General features: G+C 47.9%; 1 protein-coding gene and 1 non-coding gene across 6 annotated transcripts in view; one reads left to right on the top strand and one right to left on the bottom strand.

Moving 5' to 3' along the window:
• mctp1a (multiple C2 domains, transmembrane 1a) overlaps nt 1-26,000 on the top strand; it is a 1,185,582-nt gene extending 1,159,582 nt beyond the window's left edge. For all 5 annotated transcript variants that reach the window (XM_072516301.1, XM_072516303.1, XM_072516302.1 and 2 more), the window contains 2 exons: nt 17,687-17,784; nt 25,496-26,000. In XM_072516301.1, coding sequence (XP_072372402.1) covers nt 17,687-17,784; nt 25,496-25,570 — 173 coding nt within the window. In that variant the 3' untranslated portion in view covers nt 25,571-26,000. The remainder of the gene's footprint in view (nt 1-17,686; nt 17,785-25,495) is intronic.
• On the bottom strand, nt 16,420-16,514 carry LOC140430185 (small nucleolar RNA U13). The gene has a single exon (XR_011949361.1). It is a non-coding gene; the product is annotated as a small nucleolar RNA U13 (small nucleolar RNA).
• Nucleotides 26,001-26,616: the final 616 nt, after the last annotated feature.

Genomic DNA, 26,616 nt, shown 5'->3' with positions numbered 1-26,616 from the left:
CGAGACTTCCCCCGTGTCATTTATTTCCAGATAGTTCTGGATGGACTCCCTCACCCGCCTGCACACCCCCTCATCCGCTAACAGTCCTACATCCAACTTCCAATGTGGGCGCTGCCCTCTCTCCTTACTCACCCGTAAATCCACCCAATCTGGGGCATGGTCCGACACAGCAATCGCCGAATACTCGGTGTCAACCACCCCCGCCAGTAAAGCCCTGCTCAAAATTTAAAAATCAATCCGGGTGTATGCTTTGTGCACATGAGAGAAAAAAGAAAACTCCTTCACTCTTGGCCGTCTGAACCCCCATGTGTCTACCCATAAACTGCTCCATAAACTCCTTTAGTTCCTTCGCTATGGCTGGCGCCCTCCCTATCCTTGACCTCGACCGGTCCAACCTTGGATCAATGACCGTATTGAGGTCCCCCCCCCGCCATCCCCCATGATCAGGTAATGCGACTCTAGGTCTGGGATCTTCCCTAACACCCGCCTGATAAATTCCACATCGTCCCAGTTTGGTGCGTATATATTCGCAAGCACCACCGGCATCCTCTCCAGCTTCCCACTCACCATGATGTACCTAGCCCCACCTCCGCCACTATTCTCCCTGCCTCAAATACCATCCATTTGTTGATTAGGATCCCGACCCCCCCGTAGTCTTAGAATCCAACCCTGAATGAAATCCTTGGCCGACCCACCCCTTCCTCAATCTGGTCTGATCTATTACCCTCAGGTGTGTCTCCTGTGTCCCAACGTCCGCCTTCAATCCCCTCAGTTGCACAAACACGCGTGCCCTCTTAACCGGCCCATTCAGCCCTCTAAACGTTCCATGTGATCAGCTTAGTCGGGCGGCTTCCCCCCCCCCCCCCGCCCTGCCTGTCAATCAGCTATCACCCTTCTTAGGCCATCCTCCAGCTTGCATCCCTCGCCTCCGTGGGCCCGCCCTCGGGCATCCGCCGTGCACGACCTCCCATTTCTCTCCCAGCAACTGTTCCTCCCCTGTCAGCACAGAAGTTCCCCCCCCACCCCTCTGCCCCCTATTAGCAGCAGCATAATCCCAACCCCCCTTAACAAACTTATCACCTGCTCGCTCCCCACTGCGCTTCCGTGAGCTAGCCAACCAAACTAGCCTGGTAGCCCCCGCCCATGGCGCCAGATATCCTATCCCCTATTGTTCTCCCTCCCCTCGCGCTCGAACATACATATTCAAAACATCACAGTCCCCAATAAACACACAGTAGAAAAAATCCCTTCCCCCACTGAAACAGAGTTAAATTACAGATCTGAGCAATGGCCCAAGAACTTGTTACAGAGAGCACTGCATATACAATTCAAAACCAAAATAATTTTAACAGAATCGATACAGCAATACCCTCCCCCAAGGTTCAATGTCCTCAAACACCTGCCAGCCTTTTATCTTTGATAAAGTAAATCGCTTCGTCCAGTGAGTAAAGTTCCTGGCCCTCGTAAGACACGCTGGGTATAACATCCCAAACTTCACCCCCTTCTTAAAGAGGGACGATTTTACCCTATTGAATCCAGCTCGTCTTTTGGCCAGTTCCGCGCACAGGTCCTGGCAGATGCGCAACTCACAGTTCTCCCACTTGCAGCTCCGTGTCTGCTTGGTCCAGTGCAAAATCTGTTCCTTATCCAGGAACCGGTGCATTCGCACCACCATCGCCCTCGGCGGTTCATCCCCTCGCGGCTTCCTCGCAAGCGCTCTATGCGCTCTGTCCACTTCCAAGGGTCGGGTAAATGCCCCATCTCCCATCAGCTTTCCAGCATACTTGCCACATATGTCCTTGTGTCCAATCCCTCACTGCCCTCCGGGAGGCTGGCGATCCTCATGTTCTGTCTCCAGGAGCTGTTCTCCAGGTCCTCCACCTTCTCTTGCAGGCTTTTCTGGTGGTCCTTCATTAGCCCCACCTCCATCTCCAAGGTGGTTAAATGGTCCTCGTGCTCGGCCACCTTCTCCTCCACCTTCTGGATCGCCAGTCCGTGGGCATCCAGCCCCTGTTCGACCCGATCGATCGTTGCCTTAATCGGGTCTAAGCCTTCCTTCTTTTGCTTGGCGAAGCTCTCCTGAATGAATTCCACCAGCTGTACCGTTGACCACTTTGCTACCAAACCGGGATCATGCCACTCCGCCATGCTTTCCCGTGCTGCAGGTTCTACAGTCGCGTTCGTTGCACAACTAATTCTTCTTATACAACCACTTCTGGTCCACGGCTCCATATACTGGTGGAGGATTTCTCCTCACTGTCTCATTCTTCACCGATTTTTCTAATAAAATACCAAACAAATCGGGAGAAAAGGTCCAAAAGGTCCATCACGAGCGGGAGCTACCAAATGCGTGACTTCCTAGTCCGTGGCCGCCACCGGAAGTCTGCAATAACCATCTTAAACAAGGGAGATTCCAACCATCTCCCCTTGATGACATTACCATCGCTAAATCCCCATCAATATCCTGAGGGGTTACTATGTCAGTGTAACGCCGGTGGTTACATTGACTTTAGTGCAGTCATGAATGCCGTGGCACTCTGGATCTACGTGTCTATGGATGGCGATATAGTTCCAAAATCATTTTAGAGCCATATAACGATACAATACCAACTGAGTTACTCGGGAGTTCCTAATGTATGTTGTGAATGCTGGGGCAGAATTTTCAGGCCCCACCAAGATCGGGAAGGGAGACAGTCAGAGCTTGAAAATACCAGCATTGGTCCAAATACCAGTTTCCCAGCTTATTCCTGGCACCAACCACTCAGAGGAAGCAGAGTCAGGGCTTGGCAGGGTTGTCAGCCCCCATGAGCCAATTAGGCTCATTAGAAGCTTTGTTAATGTTGTCAAAGAAGGCCAACTGAGTATCAAAATATTGTTCAAAGTATCGAAGTTTATAAATTACTTGGATGGGGCAGCACGGCACTGAGGACCCGGGTTCGATCCCGGCCCCGGGTCACTGTCCGTGTGGAATTTGCACATTCTCCCTCTGCCTGTATGGGTCAGACCCCACAACCCAATGATGTGCAAGCTAGGTGGATTGGCCACACAAAATTGCCCTGTAATTGGAAAAAGAAAGAATTGGGTACTCTAAATATATTTTTAAAAATGACTTGGATGGAGAGACTAAAGTTGCAAATATGGGCTACATTTTACATACCCCCATCAGACATTCCTCCCGCAGTGGGGAGTATGTAAAATCGGGTTGGTGCCCATCCCGGTAATACAGGGGGTGGGCAAGTGCTGAAATCAGCAGAACGCCCGCCATATATAAATAGGTAATCAAGGGTCAATTAGGCGTGTTACCTTACCAACTAACCCTGATAATATGCTGCCCACACCGTAAAACGTGGGTAGTCAGGTGGAAGTGATCGGCCGATTTATTTTAACTACAGTAATCAATGATTGGGAAGGAAGGGGAGCTCAATCATTGGGGGTTGCTCTATGCAGATCGGAGAAGCCCGCCTAAGAAGGAACCCCTCACTTCCTTCTATTGGCAGCCTCAAACCTAACTCCTCCCCCCATCAACCCATCATGACCCATGCCTTCCTCCTCCTCCTAGTGCAATACCAATCGTGACCACCAATGTGCTCTTCATGCTGCTTGGACTGATGGAGGTGCCAACCAATCCGATTGGCGGCAACTCCAGAGGGTGGGTTTCCTCCCCCGTGAGGGACAGAAGTCCTACTTAGCCCTTGTTAAACCCACTCACAGTGCATTATGGCTGCAGAATGGGCTGGCATGGAGCAGGTAGCTCCATGCCAATTTTGCTTCCGAGGGGAGGGGAGGGGGAGGGCTAATCAGCACCCACTTCCCATGAACGAACCTGTGACATTCCTTTATTGAGAAGAGGAGAATGAGGTGGGATTTAATAGAAGCCTCCATAAGTTTCTGATCTAGCTGCGTCCATCCAGGCTAGAGCAGAGTGGTCTATCACATTGCTGAACTAGTGCCTTGTAGATAGTCAAGAGGGAATTGGATCTAGGAAGATTCCTCTACCAAATATACATTTAATGACCAACTGACACCAAATTATGTTAAAATTAAATAAACTTAAGTAATATTTTTCAGAGAAAAGGTGAAAGACATATAGGCAACATCACTAATGGTGACGTTGTGACTTTTTTATATAAAGATTGATTCCTTTTATACTATTTTGGACACGTCTTCTCTTTAGCTAGCATCCAATAAATAAATATCCAATTTAATGTTGAATGGTGATATTGTTTATTTCTCAACTATTAATCCTAGACGTTGTCACTACAGCCTCACAACTCTCTATGTCATGAGGTTTTTATCTGCCCCCTATTCCAATGCTATCACATATAATCTTGTATAAATAGCTCCATTACCTTGATTCCTAGAAACACTGGGCGGAATTCTCTCAAGCCACCGCCGATGGGTTCAATGGCTGGCGGGAGGGCCACAAAATGGGTTTTACGCGGACATGATTTCTCGTGGGTCCTTCCACTTGTGCGCTCCATGGCAGATCAGGAAACCGGCTAGTGGCTGGCGTGAAACTTATTTGCATCCTGTGGGTGACTCGACCACCCACATCCAATTCCCCGCAGTACAAGTGGGAAATCGCGCCAGTCGAAACACGTTTATAAAATGTTGTGTGCAGTTATTGGGACTCACCTGAACAATGCTTGGAGCTGCCTCTGGAGTTCACGTTAGAGGCCACTGGTGACCCTGGAACACCACAGAAATGGGTGAGGGGAGCATCCGCAGCTGGACCTTCCAGATTCGGTGTCTTGAAAGGGGTCCTCCATCTTCCAGCTCCAGATACTTCCCGGAGATCCATCTTAATTTTCAGGAGGTCCAACTTCTTTCTTCAATCGGGGGTCAGTGATGCCTTCCTCCTCCTCCTCTTGCAATACCAATTGTCACCGCCAATGTGCTCTTGATGCTGCTTGGATTGATGGAGGTGCCAACCAATCTGATTGACAGCAACTCCAGAGGGTGGGTTTCCTCCTCCGTGAGGGACAGAAGTCTTACTTAGCTCTTGTTAAACCCACTCACAGTGCATTATGGCTGCAGAGTGGGCTGGCATGCAGCAGGTCAGCTCCATGCCAAGGGGAGGAGAGGGGAGGGGGGGGGCTAATCAGCACCCACTTCCCATGAACGAACCTGTGACATTCCTTTCTTGAGAAGAGTAGAATGAGGTGGGATTTAATAGAGCCCTTCATAATTTTCTAATCTAGCTGCGCTCATCCAGGCTTCAGGTGAGTTCCAATAACTGCACACGTTTTACAACATGCCTTTTCAACATGGGATCTAGATGGGATAGTGAACTACCCGCCATCAGGCATACACCTCTTTGGAATAAAAACAGAAAATACTGGACAATCTCAGCACATCTGACAGCATCTGTGGAGAGAGAGAGACAGGAGCTAACATTTTGAGTCTGATGACTCGTTGTCAAAGCTCTTTGTTTGTTTCAGATTCCAGCATCCACAGCAATTTGCTTTTAACCTCTGAAATATGTTGGTATTGGTGGGGATGGATGTAAAAGGAGGTGGATGTGGTGCCAATCAACTTTGTCCTGGATGGCGTTGAGCTTCTTGATTGTTGTTGGAGCTGCATTCATCCAGGCTAGTGAACAGTAGTCCATCACATTCCTGACTTGTGCATTGTAGATGATGGACAAGCCCTAGCAGTATCTTAGAGAGGCACTCAGCACATGGTGTATGTCTGAGTGGCATGCTGTGAGCTCTGTGCTCTGAGCTATCTCCTGGTAGAATGAGCGGGAACTGTGGTGTTCCCTGTTTTATAGTGCATGTGCTCTCACTTGTGATTGGCTGTGATGTTGTGTGTGTGTTGATTGGTCCATCTACCTGTCCACCAGTGTGTGTGTGATTGCACCGTGATATGTTAATATGGATATCATGACATCCCCCCTTTTCACAAGGATATGTGCCTACATGGTAATAAATATTGGTGTGTACTGAGTGCAGCTGAGTATGTGTGTGCAATATTTACAACATGTACATGAACATAGAACATAGAACATTACAGCGCAGTACAGGCCCTTCGGCCCTCGATGTTGCGCCGACCTGTGAAACCACTCTAAAGCCCATCTACACTATTCCCTTATCGTCCATATGTCTATCCAATGTCCATTTGAATACCCTTAGTGTTGGCGAGTCCACTACTGTTGCAGGCAGGGCATTCCACACCCTTACTACTCTCTGAGTAAAGAACCTACCTCTGACATTTGTCTTATATCTATCTCCCCTCAATTTAAAGCTATGTCCCCTCGTGCTAGACATCACCATCCGAGGAAAAAGGCTCTCACTGTCCACCCTATCCAATCCTCTGATTATCTTGTATGCCTCAATTAGGCTAAACTATATACATAGGAAGGTGTCAGGTGCAACAGAGCAACGAGGTTGTACCACAAACAAAACAAGTGCAATCATCAAATATCGAAAGAGAACTCCTGGAACGACAAAAAAAAAGAAACACGTTAACATTATTGCACAACAATTCAGTGAGTCCAATGTGCAAACAGGCTCATAAGTCCAATCTATTAGGTGGGCGACGAATTCGGGTTGACCGCCTCAAGGGTGGGTCAGGATCCACCGGCTGAGGAATGGGCCTGGCCACGGGCGATAGAGGAATAGGCAGAGTGGCAGGAAGCTCCACGAAGTCGACATCAGGGACAACAGGAGGGCGTGGCACCGGTGCATGATCACGTAGTGAGCGCGGAAGCAGCTGAAGGGCCCGCCGATTACGCCGGCGAATGGAGCCATCAGGCATGCGAACCAGGAACGAGCGGGGAACCACACGGTGGAGAACTTCGGCAGTTGCCGACCAGCCACCCTCTGGTAGGTGTATGCGGACGTTGTCTCCAGGCACCAGGGCAGGAAGATCAGTTGCCTGAGTGTCATGTGCCACCTTCTGCTGAGCACGCTGCTGTCGCATCCTTTGCAGTACTGGAGCATGGTCGGGTGTAGGAACATGAATGGACGGCACAGTGGTTCTGAGGGTGCGACACGTCAACAGCTGGGTTGGTGAGAGCCCTGTGGACAGTGGGGCCGAGCGATAGGCCAGCAGGGCTAAGCAGAAGTCAGATCCGGCATCAGCAGCCTTGCAGAGGAGCCGCTTCACGATATGGACGTCCTTTGCTGCCTTGCCATTCGACTGGGGGTGCAAAGGGCTGGACATCACGTGTGTGAAGCCGTATGAAGCGGCAAAAGAAGACCATTCTTGGCTCGCAAAACAGGGCCCATTGTCCGACATGAAGGTAAGCGGAATTCCATGGCGAGCGAAGGTTTCTTTACATGCTCTGATTACAGCTGATGATGTCAAGTCGTGCAGGCGTATAACCTCCGGATAATTGGAAAAATGGTCAATTATAATGACGTAGTCCCTGCCGAGCGCATGAAAAAAGTCCACATCCACCTTTGCCCAGGGGGACGTTACCAACTCATGGGGCTGAAGTGTCTCAGGGGGTTGCGCCGGCTGAAACCTTTGGCAGGTGGGGCAGTTGAGCACTATGTTGGCGATGTCGTCGCTGATGCCCGGCCGGTACACAGCTTCTCGGGCCCTCCGCCTGCACTTTTCAACCCCGAGATGGCCTTCGTGCAATTGTTCGAGGAGAAGCCTGTGCAAGCTGTGTGGGATCACAATCCGGTCCAACTTTAGGAGGACACCGTCAATGACGGCCAAGTCGACGTGGATATTGTAGAATTGTAGGCACTGCCCCTTGAGCCACCCTTCCGTCATGTGGCGCATCACACGTTGTAGAAGGGGGTCAGCCGCAGTCTCACGGCGAATGTGGGCCAGACTTGCATCAGTAGCCGGCAGATTGGCCGATGTGAAGGCTACTTGTGCGTCGACCTGACAAACGAAACCCCCCCGATTCGGGCGGTGTGCTCACTGCTCTGGACAGGGCATCCGCGATGATGAGGTCCTTTCCCGGGGTGCAGACAAGTTGGAAGTCGTACCTCCGGAGTTTGAGCAGAATGCGCTGGAGGCGAGGGGGTCATATCGTTGAGGTCCTTCTGAATGATGCCGACGAGGGGGCGATGGTCGGTCTCCACGGTGAACTGCGGAAGACCATACACATAGTCGTGGAATTTGTCGATGCCGGTCAACAAACCCAGGCACTCCTTTTCAATCTGCGCATAGCGCTGTTCTGTGGGAGTCATGGCCCGCGAGGCATAGGCGACCGGGGCCCATGATGCAGTGTTGTCCCGTTGCAGGAGTACCGCCCAAATGCCGGATTGGCTGGCATCAGTCGAGATCTTTATGTCTCGAGTAGTGTCGAAGAACGCCAATACCGGGGCGGTGGTGAGCTTGATCTTGAGCTCCTCCCATTCCTTCTGGTGTGCGGGCAGCCACTGGAATTCCGTAGTCTTCTTGACCAGGTGGCGAAGAGCCGTTGTGTGCGAGGCAAGGTTGGGAATAAACTTCCCCAGGAAGTTGACCATCCCGAGAAAGCGTAGCACTGCCTTCTTGTCTGCCGGCTGCAGCATGGCTGCAATAGCTGCCACTTTGTCGGCATCCGGACGCACCCCTGACCGGGATATGTGGTCGCCCAGAAACATTAGCTCAGTTTGGCCAAAAGAACACTTGGCTCGGTTGAGGCGCATGCCGTGACCTCATATCCATGCAAAGACACGCTGGAGACGACTGATGTGCTCCTGTGGTGTGGTGGACCAGATGATGATGTCGTCAACATAGATGCGCACCCCTTCGATGCCCTCCATCGTCTGTTCCATGATTCGATGAAACACCTCGGATGCCGAGATGATGCCAAACGGCATCCTATTGTAGCAGTATCTGCCAAAGGGAGTGTTGAAAGTGCACAGCTTCCTGCTGGACTGATCCAGCTGAATCTGCCAAAAACCCTTTGAGGCATCAAGCTTGGAAAAAATTTAGCTCGCGCCATTTCGCTCGTGATTTCTTCATGTTTGGGTATGGGGTAGTGTTCCCTCATGATGTTATTGTTCAGGTCTTTCGGGTCGATGCAGATCCGGAGCTCACCGGAGGGCTTTTTTACGCACACCATGGAGCTGACCCATGGCGTTGGCTCCGTGACCCAGGAAAGCACTCCTTGGTCCTGCAGATCCTGCAGCTGCTGCTTGAGGCGGTCCTTGAGTGGTGCTGGGACTCTACGAGGTGCATGAATGACCGGGGTGGCGTCCGGTTTGAGCCATATTCTGTAAGTGTAGGGCAGTGTGCCCATGCCCTCGAAAACCGCCTGGTTGTGGGTGAGGAGCGAGTGGAGCTGCGCCCTAAAGTCTGCATCCGGGAAATCGGACGTGCCTTCTGGAGACAGAGTGTGTACCCGCTGAACGAGGTGGAGGATCTTGCACGCCTGTGTGCCTAGCAGAGAGTCCTTCGAGGATCCAACTATCTCAAAAGACAGTGTGGCTGTGTATGAATTGTGTGCAACCTCGAGCTGGCAGGACCCCATGGCCGGGATAACATTACCGTTGTAATCGACCAACTGACATTGGGATGGCCGAATCGGTGGTTTGACCTTCAAGGTGTGGAAGGCTGACCATGCAATGAGATTGGCGGAGGCACCAGTGTCTAAGCAGAATGTGATTGGTGATCGGTTGACCGTTAGGGTGGCACACCATTCATCGCCAGGATTAATGCTGTGCAACGGCATCGGCTGGTGGGTCCTACTTGGGGACATCCGATTCCTGTCTATTACCGCAACGCGGAAGGGTTCCTGGTCGTCGGTATCACCGGTCTGTACGTCGTCAGGGTATGGAGGCTGAATGGCCCACACGTCCCTGCGAGGCTGGCGGAATTGCGGAGCGTTGGCAGGTTGAGCTGCTAGACAACAGACAGCATAGTGGCCCATCCTGCCACAGCAGAGACATTGTCGTGTTTTGGCTGGACATTGCCGCTTTAAGTGTGCAGATCCACAGTTGCCGCATGTCGAGACGTCATGGCGTTTGTTGCGCCACCGCGCATGTGCGGTGCGGTTCTGCGTAGAGCGCGCCTGCACATCACGTCCCTCTACGTCGACGTCCCCTCTTTTGGCGCGTACAAGCGCGGGAGGCCTCGGAAAGCGCACGAAATGGCCGCCCTCGTCCGGGCCGCGGGCCGGGAGGAACTCGATCGACTGGACCCGCTCTGCCTCGTAGGACCCCTGCCGTGCCCATTCGGCCGCCTGGAATTGGGAGTACCGGCTGGTCGCGTTTTCGTGGAGGACGCAGGTTTCGATGGCGGTGGCTAGGGTGAGGCGCTTTATTTTGAGGAGCTGCTGGCATAGGATGTCGGAGGTGACCCCAAAAACTATCTGATCCCGAATCATGGAATCGGAGGTGGCGTCATAGCCGCAGGACTGTGCGAGGATACGGAGGTGTGTCAATAAGATTGAAAAGGCTCATCCTTACCCTGCAGGCGCTGCTGGAAGAGGTACCTCTCGAAGCTCTCATTCACTTCGACGCTGAAGTGTTCCTCAAATTTTAGAAGGACCGTCTTGTACTTCGTCTTATCCTCGCCTTCCGTGAATGCCAGGGAGCTGTAGATGTGGATGGCGTGTTGCCCCCCCGTGGAGAGGAGGAGGGCGATCTTCCTGGTGTCAGATGCATTCTCCCTGTCTGTGGCTTCTAAGAAGAGCTGGAAGCACTGTTTAAACAGCTTCCAGTTGACGTCGAGATTTCCAGCAATTTGGAGCGGCTGCAGTGGACTGATGGTGTCCATGGCGCAGGATGGTGGTTCTCTGAAGAGGTGCAGGTAGGTCTCACATCACTGGCTAGCTTCCACTACTGGTATCATGTCGTGTTGGGTGTTCCGATACACAAACGAACCAACACGGTTGTAGATGGTACAACTCTGTTTTATTATTCTGTACAATAATAACTATTAACTTCTGGCTGTGGTTCGTACTTCACCAGTTAACCTGTGGACCCAGCCCTAGCACTATCTTAGTGAGGCACTCAGCACATGGTTTTTGTCTGAGTGGCACGCTGTGAGCTCTGTGCTCTGAGCTGTCTCCTGGTAGAATGAGCGGGAACTGTGGTGTTCCCTGTTTTATAGTGCGTGTGCTCTCACTGGTGATTGGCTGTGATGTTGTGTGTGTGTTGATTGGTCCATCTACCTGTCCATCAGTGTGTGTGTGTGATTGCACTATGATATGTTAATATGGATATCATGACATTCTGGTTTCAGGGCATTGTTACTAGGATTAGCTTTCAATTCTAGATGTTTTTTAAGCAATTGAATTTAAATATCTCCTGCTGCCATTTCACCCTGTGCCCCCGGAGCCTGGCCTCTACAGTACTAGCCCAGTGATATTACCACAATGCTACCAACTGTGTTAGCATGAGAGTTGAAGGAATACCAGCAAGGAACTTGTTTTTTCTTCAAACCTCCCACAAAGCTCCCATACATACCAAATGGGCATTGGGTAACTGGAGTGCAACTCAGCTGACTTGTTGGAAGTGTGGCCCCTCCAATACAACTGAATCTTGCTGTTAACTTGTGTTCAAACTCCCAGTACCCCCTGGCTGCCTGAATTGAGACATAATAAATGTCCCAGGGGCATTGCAGCCCTCAGACCCCACATCAGCTATCAAGGGATTGAGTGCATTATTTTCTCTAATATGTGACAAAAAGATACTTGGAAAAGGGAAGGGCAGTAACTAGTAATTGTGGTAGCGTGCCCCTTTAAAGGCAAAGTTGTCAGAGGGTCATATGACCTGTTTGGCCAATAGAGCTGGAGCGTGTGAATCATGTGGCTGAGTGTGTGTTTTCCTTGCCTGTTTTGGAATCTGGTGTTGTGGAGTATGATAGCCTTTATCTCATTCTCTGTAAATAATTACTTAACTTCATAAACCCTTTGTTCGTTGATCTACTTGGTGGTTGATCTTTTTTAAAAAAATATGTTTATTAAGAATTTTTTAACAAAATTTTCAACCATACAAACATAACATAAAGAAAAGAAAACTCGCATAGCAAGACATAAACATGGCAAATCAATATGATACAGAACTTTGTACATTGGATTCCTCCCGTACATATCAGTTTTCCGGATCATTTATGTATTTTCTTGCTCAGATGCCCCCCGAAAAACACCCCTTCCCCCCCCCTCCCTTCCCGCTCCCCCCCCCCCCCCCCCCGCCCCAAGAATAACATGTCCTCAATCTCCTCCCCCAGCTCCTCTTCCCATTTACCCTTCAGCTCCTCTACCAAAGCCTCCCCCTCTTCTTTCATCTCCTGGTATATTGCCGACACCTTGCCCTCGCCGACCCATACGCCCAAAATCACCCTGTCTTGAATCCCTTGTGCCGGGAGCAGCGGGAATTCCCTCACCTGCCGCCTCACAAACGCCCTCACTTGCATGTACCTGAAGGCTTTTCTCGGAGGTAGTCCAAACTTCTCCTCCAGTGCCCCTAAGCTCGCAAACGTCCCATCGATGAACAGGTCCCCCATTCTTCTAATCCCTGCCCGATGCCAGCTCTGAAACCCCCCCCGTCCATCCTTCCTGGGACAAACCGATGGTTATCTCTGATCGGGGACCACACCGAGGCTCCCATCGCACCCCTGTGTCGTCTCCACTGGCCCCAGATCTTTAGCGTTGCCGCCACCACCGGACTCAAGGTGTACCTTGTCGGCGAGAGCGGCAGCGGTGCCGTCACCAGCGCCCCCAGGCTCGTTCCTTTGCAAGACGCCATCTCCAACCTCTTCCATGCTGCCCCCTCTCCCTCCATCACCCACTTACGGATCATCGCCACATTGGCTGCCCAGTAGTAGCCACCCAGATTCGGCAACGCCAGCCCTCCTCTATCTCTACTTCACTCTAGGAACCCCCTCCTTACCCTCGGGGTCTTATTTGCCCACACAAAACCCATAATGCTCCTGCCTACCTTCTTAAAAAAGGCCTTGGTGATCACAATTGGAAGGCATTGGAATACAAAAAGAAACCTCGGGAGGACCACCATTTTGATCGACCGTACCCTGCCCGCTAGAAAGAGTGGCAACATGTCCCACCGTTTAAAGTCCTCCTCCATCTGCTCCACCAGCCACGTCAAATTGAGTTTGTGCAGGGCCCCCCAGCTCCTAGCTACCTGGATCCCCAAGTATCGGAAGCTCCTTTCCGCCTTCCTCAACGGGAGGTTATCTATCCCTCTTCCCTGATCCCCCGGATGCACCACAAAGAGCTGCTGATGCACTATCAATTACCACAAAGACGAGAGTAGTGGAATAATCGAGGCTTTATTGAGCAACATGTGGTGCCTCCTGTAGCTGGAACCAGAATGGCTGCAGCACCAGCGAGCACACACATTTATACGCTGCCTACTGGGCGGAGCCAGCAGACAAGGATTTACCCATGTACCTCTACGGGCAGCGCCGTAATACATGTAATACACTACTAGTGGTGACCAACACAGTGATCACCACCTTACAGGATATTACATTTGGCGAAGAGAATCAATCAGAGTGCCTTCCTACTATTACAGAAATTGAGAAAGTAGATCTCATGTGGAAGCCTTTTTTTGAAGAAAACTTGTTCAACAGCCTGTGAGTGCCAAATTGCCCCTTTTTGGGAAGTTTGAGCCATTCAACCCTAACATGGAGCAGTGGGTGCACTATGTCGAATGCCTACAGTATTTATTTCGGGCCAATGAAATTGTGGGAGGAAGAGGAGCAGCGGGTTACCCTATTAACTAGCCACATACACTGGGAAAGCTTTAAGGATCCAGGGAACAATCACAAAGCCCATGAGTTACTGACACCAGTCAGCTCAACTACCTCTAATTGTACTGGGGCCAAGGTTTGATGGGCCAAGATTGGCTTCACCAAATTAGATTAAATTGTCTAAAAGTCTCCAAAATTAACAAAGGAGATTTTCATGGCATCCTCAAAAAATACCAGGCGATGTTCCAAGATGAGCTAGGCTAGATAATGGGCCTAAAAGTAAATATTTATGTGGATCCTGAGACCACATCCCAGTTTACAGAGCCCACCCCGTGCCCTATGTCTTACAATAGGAAGGTTGAGTCTGTACTCAAACGGCTAGAAGAATTAGGCATCATCAAGCCTGTACCGTTTTCGGAGTGGGCGGCTGCCATCGTGCCAGTGGTTAAGTCAGATGGAACCATTAGGATAGGTGGGGACTATAAATTCAATGTGGACAAAATTGGACTGATACCCAATACCAAGAATTGAACACTTGGATGCTAAATTAGCACAAAGTTTAACTTACACTATACTTGATATGAGCCATGCTTGCCAACAACTAGAATTAGACGAGGCATCTAGAGAATTTGTTGCGATAAATACCCAAAAGTTTATACCAGTAAACCCGGCTACCCATTGGAGTCATCGGTGTGTGCAATTTTCCAGCACACAATGGAAAGCTTACTACGGGACCTCCTGAGACGGTTATCTATCTAAATGATGTACTGATTCCAGGAGTGTCTGAAGAGGAGCACCTAGCAAATCTCAAATAAAGATCTTTAAAAGATTTAAGGAGGCCAGAGTAAGTCTAAAAAGAGAAAAGTTTATGTTCCAGGCTCATGAAACGTGAAGTATAGAGTAGGTGCCCAAGGGCTGCACCCTATGAAGAAGAAGTTAAAAGCAATTAAGGAAGCACCGGCCTCCAAAAATGTGTCAGAATTGAAATATCTTTTAGGAGTGGTGACTTATTGCAGAATATTTATTCCTAATCTTTTTATAATCTTGACACACCTACATACACTACTCAAGACGCACCAGAGGAGCTATTGCAGAGATCATCATGAAAGAAGCCTAGAAGCAGGTTAATCTAGCTTTGCAGTCATCCAGTCTCTTGGTTCGTTTTGACCCATCCAAAGAGATCATTCGTACCTGTGACACACCTCCTTATAGAATCGGAGTAGTTTTATCGCGTAAAATGAAAGGTGGTGCAGAAAGGTGGTGCATAGCCTGTTGCCTGTACCTCAAGGACTCTGACCGATGCTGAAAAAACTGAAAAAACCTTTCTCAAATCAAAAAAGAGGGACTAGCCTTAATCTTTGGAGTGAAAAGGTTCCATCAGCGCTTCATAGTAGTTACTCGCCACAAACCCATGTTAGGCTTATTTAGGGAGGATAAGGCCATTCCCCTGATAGCTTTAGCTAGGGCCCAACACTGGGTCCTAGCAGCCTACAAATATCAAACTTGGACGCTTTAAGCCACCTTCTCCTACTGGAAAGTATACCGCCTCTGCCAGTACCACAGGAAATTGTTCTTGCTCTAAACTTTCTCGACACATTCGTCATAGCGATGTGACAGATCAAGCTTTGGACCCAGGTCAATCTTATATTATCTAAAGTTAAGCATAGAGTCCTTCACGGTTGGCATTACGATAACAGGTCTGAGCAATTAAGACTCTTTTGGATAAAAAAACGAGGAGTTAAGTAGTGAGGACGGCATAATTTTATGGAGAGGGTGGCCTTTCCCACTCCTGCTAGAAAGTTATTATTACAAGAGTTCCACTGTGCTCATCCTAGGATGACAAAGATGAGGATGCTCGCACACAGCAAAGTGTGGTGGCCCGGGCTAGATACCGACGTAGAGAATCTGGTCAATGTGACCAATGTCAAATGCAGCAAAGATTACCATCTGCGGTTCTAATACACCCTTGTGAGGGGCAGGGTCAACCATGGGTGAAACTACATGTCAATTTCATGGGCAGCATATTCCAGCTCATAATAGATGTGCACTCCCAAGTGGTTGGGCATACACAAAATGATTCCACCTCCTCATGAGCAACGGTAGAGAATATGCAACAGACATTCGTCACTCAAAGGTTGCCCACGGTGCTAATTTTGGATAATGGGCCTTCGTTCACTAATAAAGAGTTCCAGAGTTTCAGGAGAACCAATGGCATTCAACATCTTCAAACTGCTCGCTACCACCTTGCTTCAAATGCACTGACTGAGAGAGCTGCCATGAAGAAACAGCCATCAGCCTCTCTACAGACCAAACTGACCCGTTTCCTGATGACCTATGGAATAACATTTCATGTCACCACAGGTGTTACACCTGCCGAGTTACTGATGGGCAGATGTATTAGAACAAGGTTGGATCTGGTATTTCCGAATTTGGCGGGGAGGGTGGAGACAAAACAGAATGCACAGAAGAGACATCATGACTCGAAAAATACTGAGAGAACATTTGAGGTGGGCGATTGGTTTCTGTAAAGAATTTTGATGCTAGTCCAAATTGGATCCCTGGAATGGTCATAGCCAGAACAGGTCCAGTGTAGTATTAAATAGATGAGAAGAGAATCACACACAAAGCCAGTGGAGCAGTCCACCCTTAGCATGTCTTGTCAGTGATATTGCTACCGATGAAAGTAATGCTCCAGCAAGCTACCGCAAGGAAGAACCAATTATGGTCCAGTGAAAACTGGAGAAGTTATCTGCTGAGGTTCAAACCAAAGTTACCTCTACTGCTGGAGCAGCCAGTTTTTTTTCAGCTCAGAATCAGACGGGTAATGTGCCCTGTCGTAACAAAAAGGACGGCACATATCACCTAGCATGAAAAACCCATTCATCACTTGTCTGAACTAGAAGGATCCGGAGCAGCCACTAGTTAATTATGTCGCTTCCAAAGGATCAGGAAGTCCCCAGACCACCTAACCTCATAAGGGATTGTGTTGAGTTCCACTTGTTGTATAATATTGCAAACAGTTCCATTTTTACGGAAATGTATTAATCAGGAACTTAAAGGGGTGGGGATGTGATAGCATGCGCCTTTAAGGGGTGAGTTCTCAGAGCTTCATGCGATCCGTTCAGCCAATTGGGCTGGAGCGTGCAAATCGTGGGAATGAGCGCTGGTTTTCCTTGCCAGTTTTGGAGTCTGGAGTCTTGGAGTAAAGTAGCCTTCATCTCACTCTCAGTAAATAGTTGATGTCATATCCCGCATGGGACCTACGGGGTGGGAATGATTATCTTCCCCGTGGTTCTCGGGGAGTACGAGCTCCCCCGCTAAGGGGTGGGAGAACGCCATTCAGCTATGTATAAAAGGCCAGGCAGTAAGGTACCGACCATGGAGAGACCTGGTAAGGATCTACCGGGAGTTGTATATAATGTAACTGTAAATAAACCAAAGACTTTATTCTTACTCGGTGTGGACTCCCCGTGTCCTTATTAAAGTTACTTCCCTTAATAAACCATTTATTTGTTGATCTACTTGGTAGTCACCAGTCTTATAGAATACTACAGTAATTTTAAAAAAAATTTAGAGTACCCAATTCATTTTTTCCAATCAAGGGGCAATTTTAACATGTTCAATCCACCTACCCTGCACATCTTTGGGTTGTGGGGGGCGAAACCCACGCAAACACGGGGAGAATGTGCAAACTCCACATGAACAGTGACCCAGAGCCGGGATCGAACCTGGGACCTCAGCGGCGTGAGACTGCAGTGCTACCACTGTGCCACCGTGCTGCCCCAGAATACTACAGTAATAACTGCTTTCTAAAACATTAGTACTAATCAAAGATATAAACTATGCTGTTTTCATACTGTAATGCTCTTTCTATTGAACCCTAATCTGAGAAGGTTTGGCACAATTCAGTAATTCAAAATTGCCTTTAGAAAGGTGACTTCATTGTGTAGAAGTCTATGCCTATTTGCACAAGTGTAATGAGGAATTCTCCATCTGCTAAGTACAGTTAAAAGTCATTTGAGCTGTGGCAAATGAGTAAAACAAAATGACTGAGATTCTTTCATTACAATTTTCACAGGTATCCACAAATTCACAAAGAAACTTCGCAATCCATTACTCATTGATAATAATGAAGTGCTAGACTTCCTCTCCAGAGTTCACTCAGATATGCAAATGGTAAGTGCCTTTTATATCCGTCTCAAGTAACAGGTAAAATGTGATTCATAAAATTCCAAATACAGAGGCAACCACTTCTGTTGCATAATCCTTTCCATTGTGACATAACCAAAAGAAGCAGGACTGATGAAATTAATCACTTGTGATTTTAATGTTGGTAGGTCTACTTACTGCACTAAAATGGAGTTTCAATTTTCGGTTCCATCTTTCTATCGATTGATACAGCTGTTAGCAGTTGGACAATTTTCAAAGTAGAAGCAATGTAGCATAAATTAATAGGATTGACTCTGGAATTGAGAATTCCCAACGTGGAGAATTATTCTCGAGGTGCACTGACTGGGAAATTGTCAGTCCATAATATCTGACTCTCCTATGATTAATTTAAGACCGAATGATTTCCCAGTCAGTGAACCCTCCAAGCACTATTTTGCACCTCATAATACTTTTCAAACAATTTTTAACAGCTGTGGATACATACCAGAATGGTGAATAACATTTCCTGCACTATCCCAGGGATACTGCACAAAAATAAACTCATTTGAGTCACATTATATACTTGTTCCAACTTGATAACATTTCAACATGAGTTTGTGTGATTGACTATAAACGTTTCACCCATTATCTGACCTTGCACTCTGAGTAGGGGTATGGTTCTGAGCAAGCACATTACTCTAATTGAAGTTTTTGACTAAACTGGTCAGTTTAATTGTAGATGTTCATGTTGGTGCGTTAAACCTAACAGTCCAACAATCTGGATATCTTACCATTCCTGATCAGAGTGATAAAATTCAAAATCATTCAATATGATCATTTTCACATTAATTCTGATTCTATCTGCACCTCTGTTGCCATTCAGGACTGTATTTTGCCAGCATCTTATGCTGTTTATCATAAAAGGTGGAATTTCTAGCCTCCTACATGTTAATATTTTAATTCTGACTCAACTCTAACCTCATGAAGCATTAATAGGCCCAAAATGCAATACCCTGAGTGATGGTGAGTGTAACTACATGAAAAAGGAATATTCAGCAATAATAGTCAAGCTCATTTTAAAAGCCTTAAAAAGACACTAATGACACATCATGTACACTCAAAGGAATTGCAAATAATAAAAGTAGTTTGAAGATAAATGAACAGAAATAATCATTTTAAAGTGATTTTATAGGCATTACATTTTCTATTACATTTGGGAAAGTGCAATTAGAATATTATTCCTTTCAAAGTGTTCATGAAATTTGCACACTTCTGTGTTATTCTTAAGAATTATTCTGTGCTATACTTGGAATAGAGAAGGCCACATTGCAAGCTTGAGATTATTGCATAAAATGTATTTTCCTTGTTAACTCAGCCCATAGATTATATCTGGGTAGATGGTTGATGCATGGGGTTACGGGGATAGGGCAAGAGAATGGCCAAGGTCGAGTGCTCTTTTGGAGGGTCGGTGCAGACCCGATGGACCAAATGGCCTCCTTCTGTACTGTAGGGGTTCTATGGATTTTATGGATCATTAGAATGAACCTTCACAGAATTAAATATTTCCTGTTTTAGAGTTTCTCAATGAGTCATAGGGCGCAATTCATCCAAAATATATCTGCGCTCGGTTTCAGGCGCATTTAGCGGGGTGTTTCTTGGCCCCTGCAGCGCCGAGAAAGACCCCGCAATCACAGCACTTTGCTGAGGTTTTTTTGCTTTAACCCTGTCGAGGTTGAATTTAAGTCATTTCTTGCATTGACGAGCTCAGTTCAACAGTGCAGGAAGACTACTCGCAGATTGGGGCGGATCTTTCGACCTCCCTCTCAACGACTCCAACATAGCCTCCGGACACCTCCACCCCACCCAACTTACTTCTTCCAGGGTCCCCAAGACACCCTCATCCTTCCTCTTTTGGGCAAGGCAGCCTTGGACCAATCCCTGGCATGGGAAACCTAGTACCTTGGCAGTGCCCTGCCAGCCTGGCAGCGCCACCCAGGCACCCTGGAAGTTGCCACGGTGCCAGACTTGTGCCAGGCTGGCAGTGCCAAGGTGCCAAACTGGCAATGCCAGGATATGACCCTTTTCAATGTCTAACCACCCGGGGGATCTCCAATGGCCTGGGAGACTCCCCAGGTGCCATCACGACTGGTCCACGTTTGTGTGGACCAGTACTAAACGGCGCCCTAATGAGGTCTCCAAAGCACGACAGGTGAGTTCTGGGCTCCGGGAGAATACGGCGAACGCAGCACGATAGCATTGTGGGTAGCACAATTGCTTCACAGCTCCAGGGTCCCAGGTTCGATTCCGGCTTGGGTCACTGTCTGTGCGGAGTCTGCACATCCTCCCCGTGTGTGCGTGGGTTTCCTCCGGGTGCTCCGGTTTCCTCCCACAGTCCAAAGATGTGCAGGTTAGGTGGATTGGCCATGATAAATTGCCCTTAGTGTCCACAATTGCCCTTAGTGTTGGGTGGGGTTACTGGGTTATAGGGATAGGGTGGAGGTGTTGACCTTGGGTAGGGTGCTCTTTCCAAGAGCCGGTGCAGACTCGATGGGCCGAATGGCCTCCTTCTGCACTGCAAATTCTATGATATTTAAATTGGCGTAATGGATCATTTAAATAGGCAAAGTTGGATCTCACCCAGCAAGAACGAGATCCAGATCGCGACGTCTCGCGAGACTCCGTTAAATCTCGTGCAACGTTTCAAGCGTTGCACATTTTGTGAGTGACTTCTCGCGAGATCTAATGGCCTCGTCCTGACACCAAGTCGGGCGTAATGAGATCCTTGAATCACGCATGTTATATCTGATATTGAAACATGCAAATATTAAAGCATGTAAAATGCATATGCCTTATTGATTACATCACCACTCATCTCCTTTTGTAATGTTTGTAAAACTCATTATGAATCAAATGACTAATTAAAATTAAATTGATTAAATGTGCAATGGGATTCCCAACTTCATGTACAAAACTTCACATTTTTCCTTTTGGACCATAATTCTATTTTCCTATTGGACCCTAATATGATAATGTATGGCATAATTCAGGAATGCAAAATTGTCACAGGAAACCATGTAAACCGTTATATTTGTTACATTTGGCAATATGCTTACCAATCGAGCTTCTAAGAAACATTAATTTGCATACCTTTGTTTCATGCTATCTAGTCATACATAAACCATAGATTCTTATATGACTATTGTCAAAGTCAGATTACTATTTGCTCATTTCAAATTGTGACTTCTGCAAGCTCGACTGCTCCTGCTAACGTTTTCCTCACACTCTGACAGAGCGCATCTTTTCTATGTGGACCAGTTGAGAATTGGCAAAGCCACAGTAATTCACCTGAGTGATAGGAGCCCGAGCATTCAAACTTTAGTGAACCATGTTCCTAAACATGTGTTTCGTTTGATTACAATTCTGATGAAAGCAACTTTTTGTCAAACATTCAAAATTTTGGAAATACTTTGAAGGAACAACTTCCCCTTTTCCAGTGCTTTTGACCCAATAAAATATCCCAAGGCATTTCACAGAAGTGTAAAAAGCAGAAATGACACCAAAACATAGGGAAAAAGATGACTGAAAGCTGAGTCCAATCAGTAGATTTTAAGGCGTGTCCTAAAGGAAGAGAGAGGTGGAGAGGAGGAGTAGCGTTGGGAGGCATTTCCAGAGCTTAGGCCTTTGGCAGCAGAAGGTGGAGCAATTAACTTCATGGACGCTCAGATATCTCGATGGGTTGCGGTGCTGAAGGAGATGACAGAAATATAGATGGGCGAGTCGGGTGTACGGAGGGATTTGAAAACAAGGATGAGTATTTTAAAAGCAAGGCATTGCTTAACTGGGAGCTAATGTAGGTCAGCAAGCATTGGGGTGATGGGTCAGCAAGACTCGGTGCAAGTTAGAAGAAAGGCAATAACATTTTGGATGACCTCAATAAGGGTAAATTTTCCATCCAGCCAGCTGCGGGAATTGTCACGGTGGGATGGACAATTTGACAGACCATTTGAAGGTCCATTGACCTTGGACAGGAATTTTCAATCTCGGAGTGGGTACGACCAAAACGTGGTGCTCATAAACTAGAATGTGGAAGACCAGCTAAAAGTGGACTGCAATAGTGAAGTCTGGGGATGAGGGTTTCAGCAACAGATGAGCTTTTAGTTGTCATGTACTGCAAAATTCCATTTCTGTTTGGGCAGCATGGTGGCGCAGTGGTTAGCACTGCTGGCTCACGACGCTGAGGACCTGGGTTCGATCATGGCCCCGGCTCACTGTCTGTGTGGAGTTTGCACATTCTCCCTGTCTCTGCGTGGGTCTCACCCCCACACCCCAGTAATGTGCAGGTTAGGTGGATTGGCCATGCTAAATTGCCCCTTAATTGGAAAAAAATAATTGGGTGCTCTAAATTTATTTCTAAAAAATTCCATTTCTGTTCACCGTTTAGTAGTCGAGAATTAAGAATACAAAATTTGATTATGACAAAATAGAGATTAAATGTTAAAAGCTGTGGAACTGCTTTCCCTCATACAACCACCACATATTAGAACATATATTTTTTACATAGACACTAATTAGCCACATATAAATGGACAAGGAGTTATCAACACCTTCCACTAGATACGATAATAACTGTTAAGAGCATCAAATCTGTGTATTAAAAAAAAAAGCAAAATGATCAGCAAGAAGAATTAGCCGAGGAGCTGGTCTATGAGCTAAATTTCTTCTCAGGTTCCTGCCCCCCCATACATCCAGCAGGCCTGCCATGATGAACTCCTAGTAGTTGGACAGCACTGTAGCACAGTGGTTAGCACTGTTGCTTCACAGCGCCAGGGTCCCGGGTTTGATTCCCGCTTGGGCCACTATCTGTGTGGAGTGTGCGTGTTCGCCCCGTGTCTGCGTGGGTTTCCTCCCACAAGTCCTGAAAGATGTGCTTGTTCGGTGAATTGGACATTCTGAATTCTCCCTCTGTGTACCCAAACAGGCACCAGAGTGTGGCGACAAGGGGATTTTCACAGTAACTTCATTGCAGTGTTAATGTAAGCGTACTTGTGACACTAATAAAGATTATAGTACAAGACCTGTGTCTTCACACTCAAATTAGCGGCCTGCATTGGCATGCACTGCCTAATTGTTCCAGGAAATCAGCAGTTAATGCCCTGTGGCCTAACATTCTGGGTTGGGGAGAAATCATCTGGCTGCCCTCAGGTGTGAAGTCCGGGCACAAAGTCCCGCTGTCAGTTTTCTTGGAATGCGTCTCTATTTAGGCCCAGGTCAGGTCAGGTTCGGAAATCCCAGGCTGGCCTATTACTGCTGGAGACCCGAGACCATGGGGGTGAATTTCCATGGGGTTCTCCCATCTGGCAGCAGTAAGTACAAACACCATGTATGCTGTTTTCCCAGGGTTTCAGCAGCAATTCGATCAAAGTTAAGTTGTGTAAGTAGTAAATGACAACATTTGCCCATCATGGATTTCCATTCCCGTTTTTTATCCACTGCCTTGGGAACTGAGAGTTCAGGGTACATTAAGAAGCAAAATTATGGGCGTAATTTACTGATTCTGAGGTCGGGGTGCCATTTTTAAAGGGTTAATTATAAGCCCCCCACCCCCTCACCTCCGTAACAGACATCAGGACCCTTTGCCCGCACATACTTAAGCTCGGAGCGCCCCCTCCCCCCCCCACCACAAAAATATCGGGGCATTCCTAACTCTCACAGCACTGCCCCCACCCACACAAGGGGACCCTCCCCCCACCCACCCCCCCCACCCCCGCCCCCCCAGTTGCGCTACCACAGTACCGGATCAGGAGAGAAAAGATGTGTGAGGTGCCGGCTTCACAGGTGCCTTTTCCCACCTGATTAAACGGCTCCCTGTGCAATTTCAAAGTGCTGCTTAGGATCACACAGCCAGCTGAAGGGGCGGGGCCTAAACATGGCGGCAAAGGCTGAAGTATAAAACCGGCAGCCTTTTTAAAATTAAATTTATCACCTCCAAGCATCCGGTTACACTACCCCAGTGCTCCCCCACAATGCTATGATTGGTGCACCCCCCCCCCCCCGTCTCATAGGCATCGCCCCCCCGCCACACACTTGCATCCTTGCAGCCCTCACCTGCCTATCAGTGGCACTGTCCCCACCCCCTCACAGGTTCCATCTCAACATCCCCCACCCCTCGAGCATGAGGGCAACCACCCCCTAAGATTAGGATGCCGCCCCCCCCCCCTAAATTCTCAGGCACCTGGCCCCCTCAAAAGCATTGCCCCACAACCCTCCCAATGAGGCTCCTCTGAGTATCCAGTCCTGACACTGCCACCCTGCCACTGCCAGGGGGCAATGCAAGGCATTGCCCGGCCATTCACCACACCTTTCGGAGACTGAGGCACGACCTAACCAAATTGCAACCAAATCCCGTGTCTAGCGCATTTCGCCGAGTGTTTCCCGGCCCTCGCAGTGCTGAAAAACAGGACTTTGTTGCAATCTGCGGCATCAGCAGAGAACGCCCCGCAGTGGCCACACATAGTCCCGTTTCCCACACTCAGGAGATCCGTTCACCAGAACTCCATAGTGCAGGAGGTGATCAGGATGCCATTTAAAAATGGCTTTTGAATCCCTGCCCACCCCCAACTCATCTCCAAGGGGGTCCTCAGGACCCCCCACCTCACACGGGCAGGGCACCCCCGGGCGAAATGCCATTCCGTCTGGTCCCTGTATGTGGGACTAGCATGGAACAGCGTTCACCTGAGGTCTCCGAGGCAAAGGGGTTAGATTCCAGGGCCTCGGTAGATCAGGTAAGCTGCATTTTCGAGTGAGACTAACTGTTTCACTCTAATATGCAACAGTTCTCGTCTATTAAATAGATGCACGATCAATAACTACTAAAACGAGGTTGTAGCACAACGGAAGGCTTTAATAGACTAGAACTGTTCCCCAGCAGCTCAGGTACAGAATGAGGGCTGCTGGGACGGCACTGACTCTTATACCCCGCCTATCAGGGCGGAGCTACATACTATACAGCCAATGGTAAACCCCCAGGTTTAACCAATGGAACTTCAGCCTCTCGGGTACTGCAATACCTGATAATACCACATACTGTTCCCGCCCATAATGGGCGAGATTCAGATCGTGATGTTTCGCAAGATCCCATTAGATCTTGCGCGCCGAGCCAGCTAGATCCCAGAAGAGGGGTCTCCAACATCTTCTGGCTGCACCACCCCCCTGTTCGAGCGAAATGCGACAGGTAGAACACACCCTATACCTCACTGTGCATCATTCCCTGCATAGTCATCATGATTGGTTTTTGTTTTTCAAAACCTGTCGTAATTTGTGCCAGCAAGATGTTGCACCGAGAGGGTGGGACAATAAGGCATGGGCAGACCTTGTCAAGGCTGGCAAGTATAGCTTAATGCCACCCGTGGGAGAATGGGGAAGATCTCAAACTGAGCCCTCGCTGGCACAAATCCTGTTTTTGGCTGCTCGTGAGATTAGCGACCATCACTGGATTTCCTCCTGAGGCTAACGAGGTTGTAAGATCGCAGCCAATGGTAGTTAAAGATAGCACTTTTAGCAGAGGTTTCTACAGTGTTGGTTTTTTCCGTTTCACCATTCTTTTACCTTATTATTTTCAACCTAGCTGGTAAACGCAACTTTCAAGTTTCCGTGTACCACTCCAGTCATTTTGACACTTTTCCCGTGCTAGCAAAGAGCCATCTGATCATTTGGTTTCTCAAAACTTTTGTTTAAACAGGTGCACTTCCACGAGTTGAATCAAGAAACTAGCCAGGGATTTACGATTTTTAAGAAGAAAATGATCCCTGGATAGCTAAAGCCCTCTACCAGAGTTATGCATCTGCTTTCTGAAGATTAGAAAGGGATTGGCTCCCAGAGTACCATTTCCTTCTCTTCACTCATTTATTTTGATTTTTATAACAAAATATAGCATCTGTAAATGTTGTACAATATTGAACTCTGTATTTGAAAATGCACATTGATTATTATTGTATAAAACACATGTTAAAACTTTTAAAATTATGTTCTCATGATATTAAAGCTTTGCAGAACGTGCCTAATGTCTGAATCTTTATAAATAGCATAAAGCAGAGGTGATAAATATTTACAAATTGCCAAACCATTCAAATCGATATTGCAGCATTACATTCTGACCATTTATACTGTGTGTTTTCCTGTAAACAATCACTACAGTTCCTATTCTAATGATAAACTCCTGCAATAAAATGATGTAATATCAACAATGTTCATTTATTCTTCTTTTCATCTTTTCTCAACAAAATGCTGCATTAGATACTTAGCTGTTGCAAAGTTAATAATTCTATGAAATCTCCACGAGTTCCTCCCACCTTCCTTCATAGACTATCATAGACTTTACAGTGTAGAAGGAGGCCATTCGGCCCATCGAGTCTGCACCGGCTCTTGGGAAGAGCACCCTACCCAAGGTCAACACCTCCACCCTATCCCCATAACCCAATAACCCCACCCAACACTAAGGGCAATTTTGGACACTAAGGGCAATTTATCATGGCCAATCCACCTAACCTGCACATCTTTGGACTGTGGGAGGAAACCGGAGCACCCGGAGGAAACCCACGCACACACGGGGAGGATGTGCAGACTCCGCACAGACAGTGACCAAAGCCGGAATCGAACCTGGGACCCTGGAGCTGTGAAGCAATTGTGCTATCCACAATGCTACCGTGCTGCCCTCTGTTACATTAAATGTGCTGATCAACCATCACACACATGTTAGCTTGCACGTTCGAGTAACTTTCTCCAGAAGAAAATGTGTTTCCTTAACTTGCCCTGCTCATGTGATTGCTGGAGAAAAAATCTGAGCAGTGGGGCATAGGCAAC

Source organism: Scyliorhinus torazame, chromosome 9, assembly GCF_047496885.1.
Source record: "Scyliorhinus torazame isolate Kashiwa2021f chromosome 9, sScyTor2.1, whole genome shotgun sequence".
NCBI classification, from domain to species: Eukaryota; Metazoa; Chordata; class Chondrichthyes; order Carcharhiniformes; family Scyliorhinidae; genus Scyliorhinus; species Scyliorhinus torazame.
Note: the sequence above shows the minus strand (reverse complement) of the source record. Positions and strands in the feature narration are given on the sequence as shown.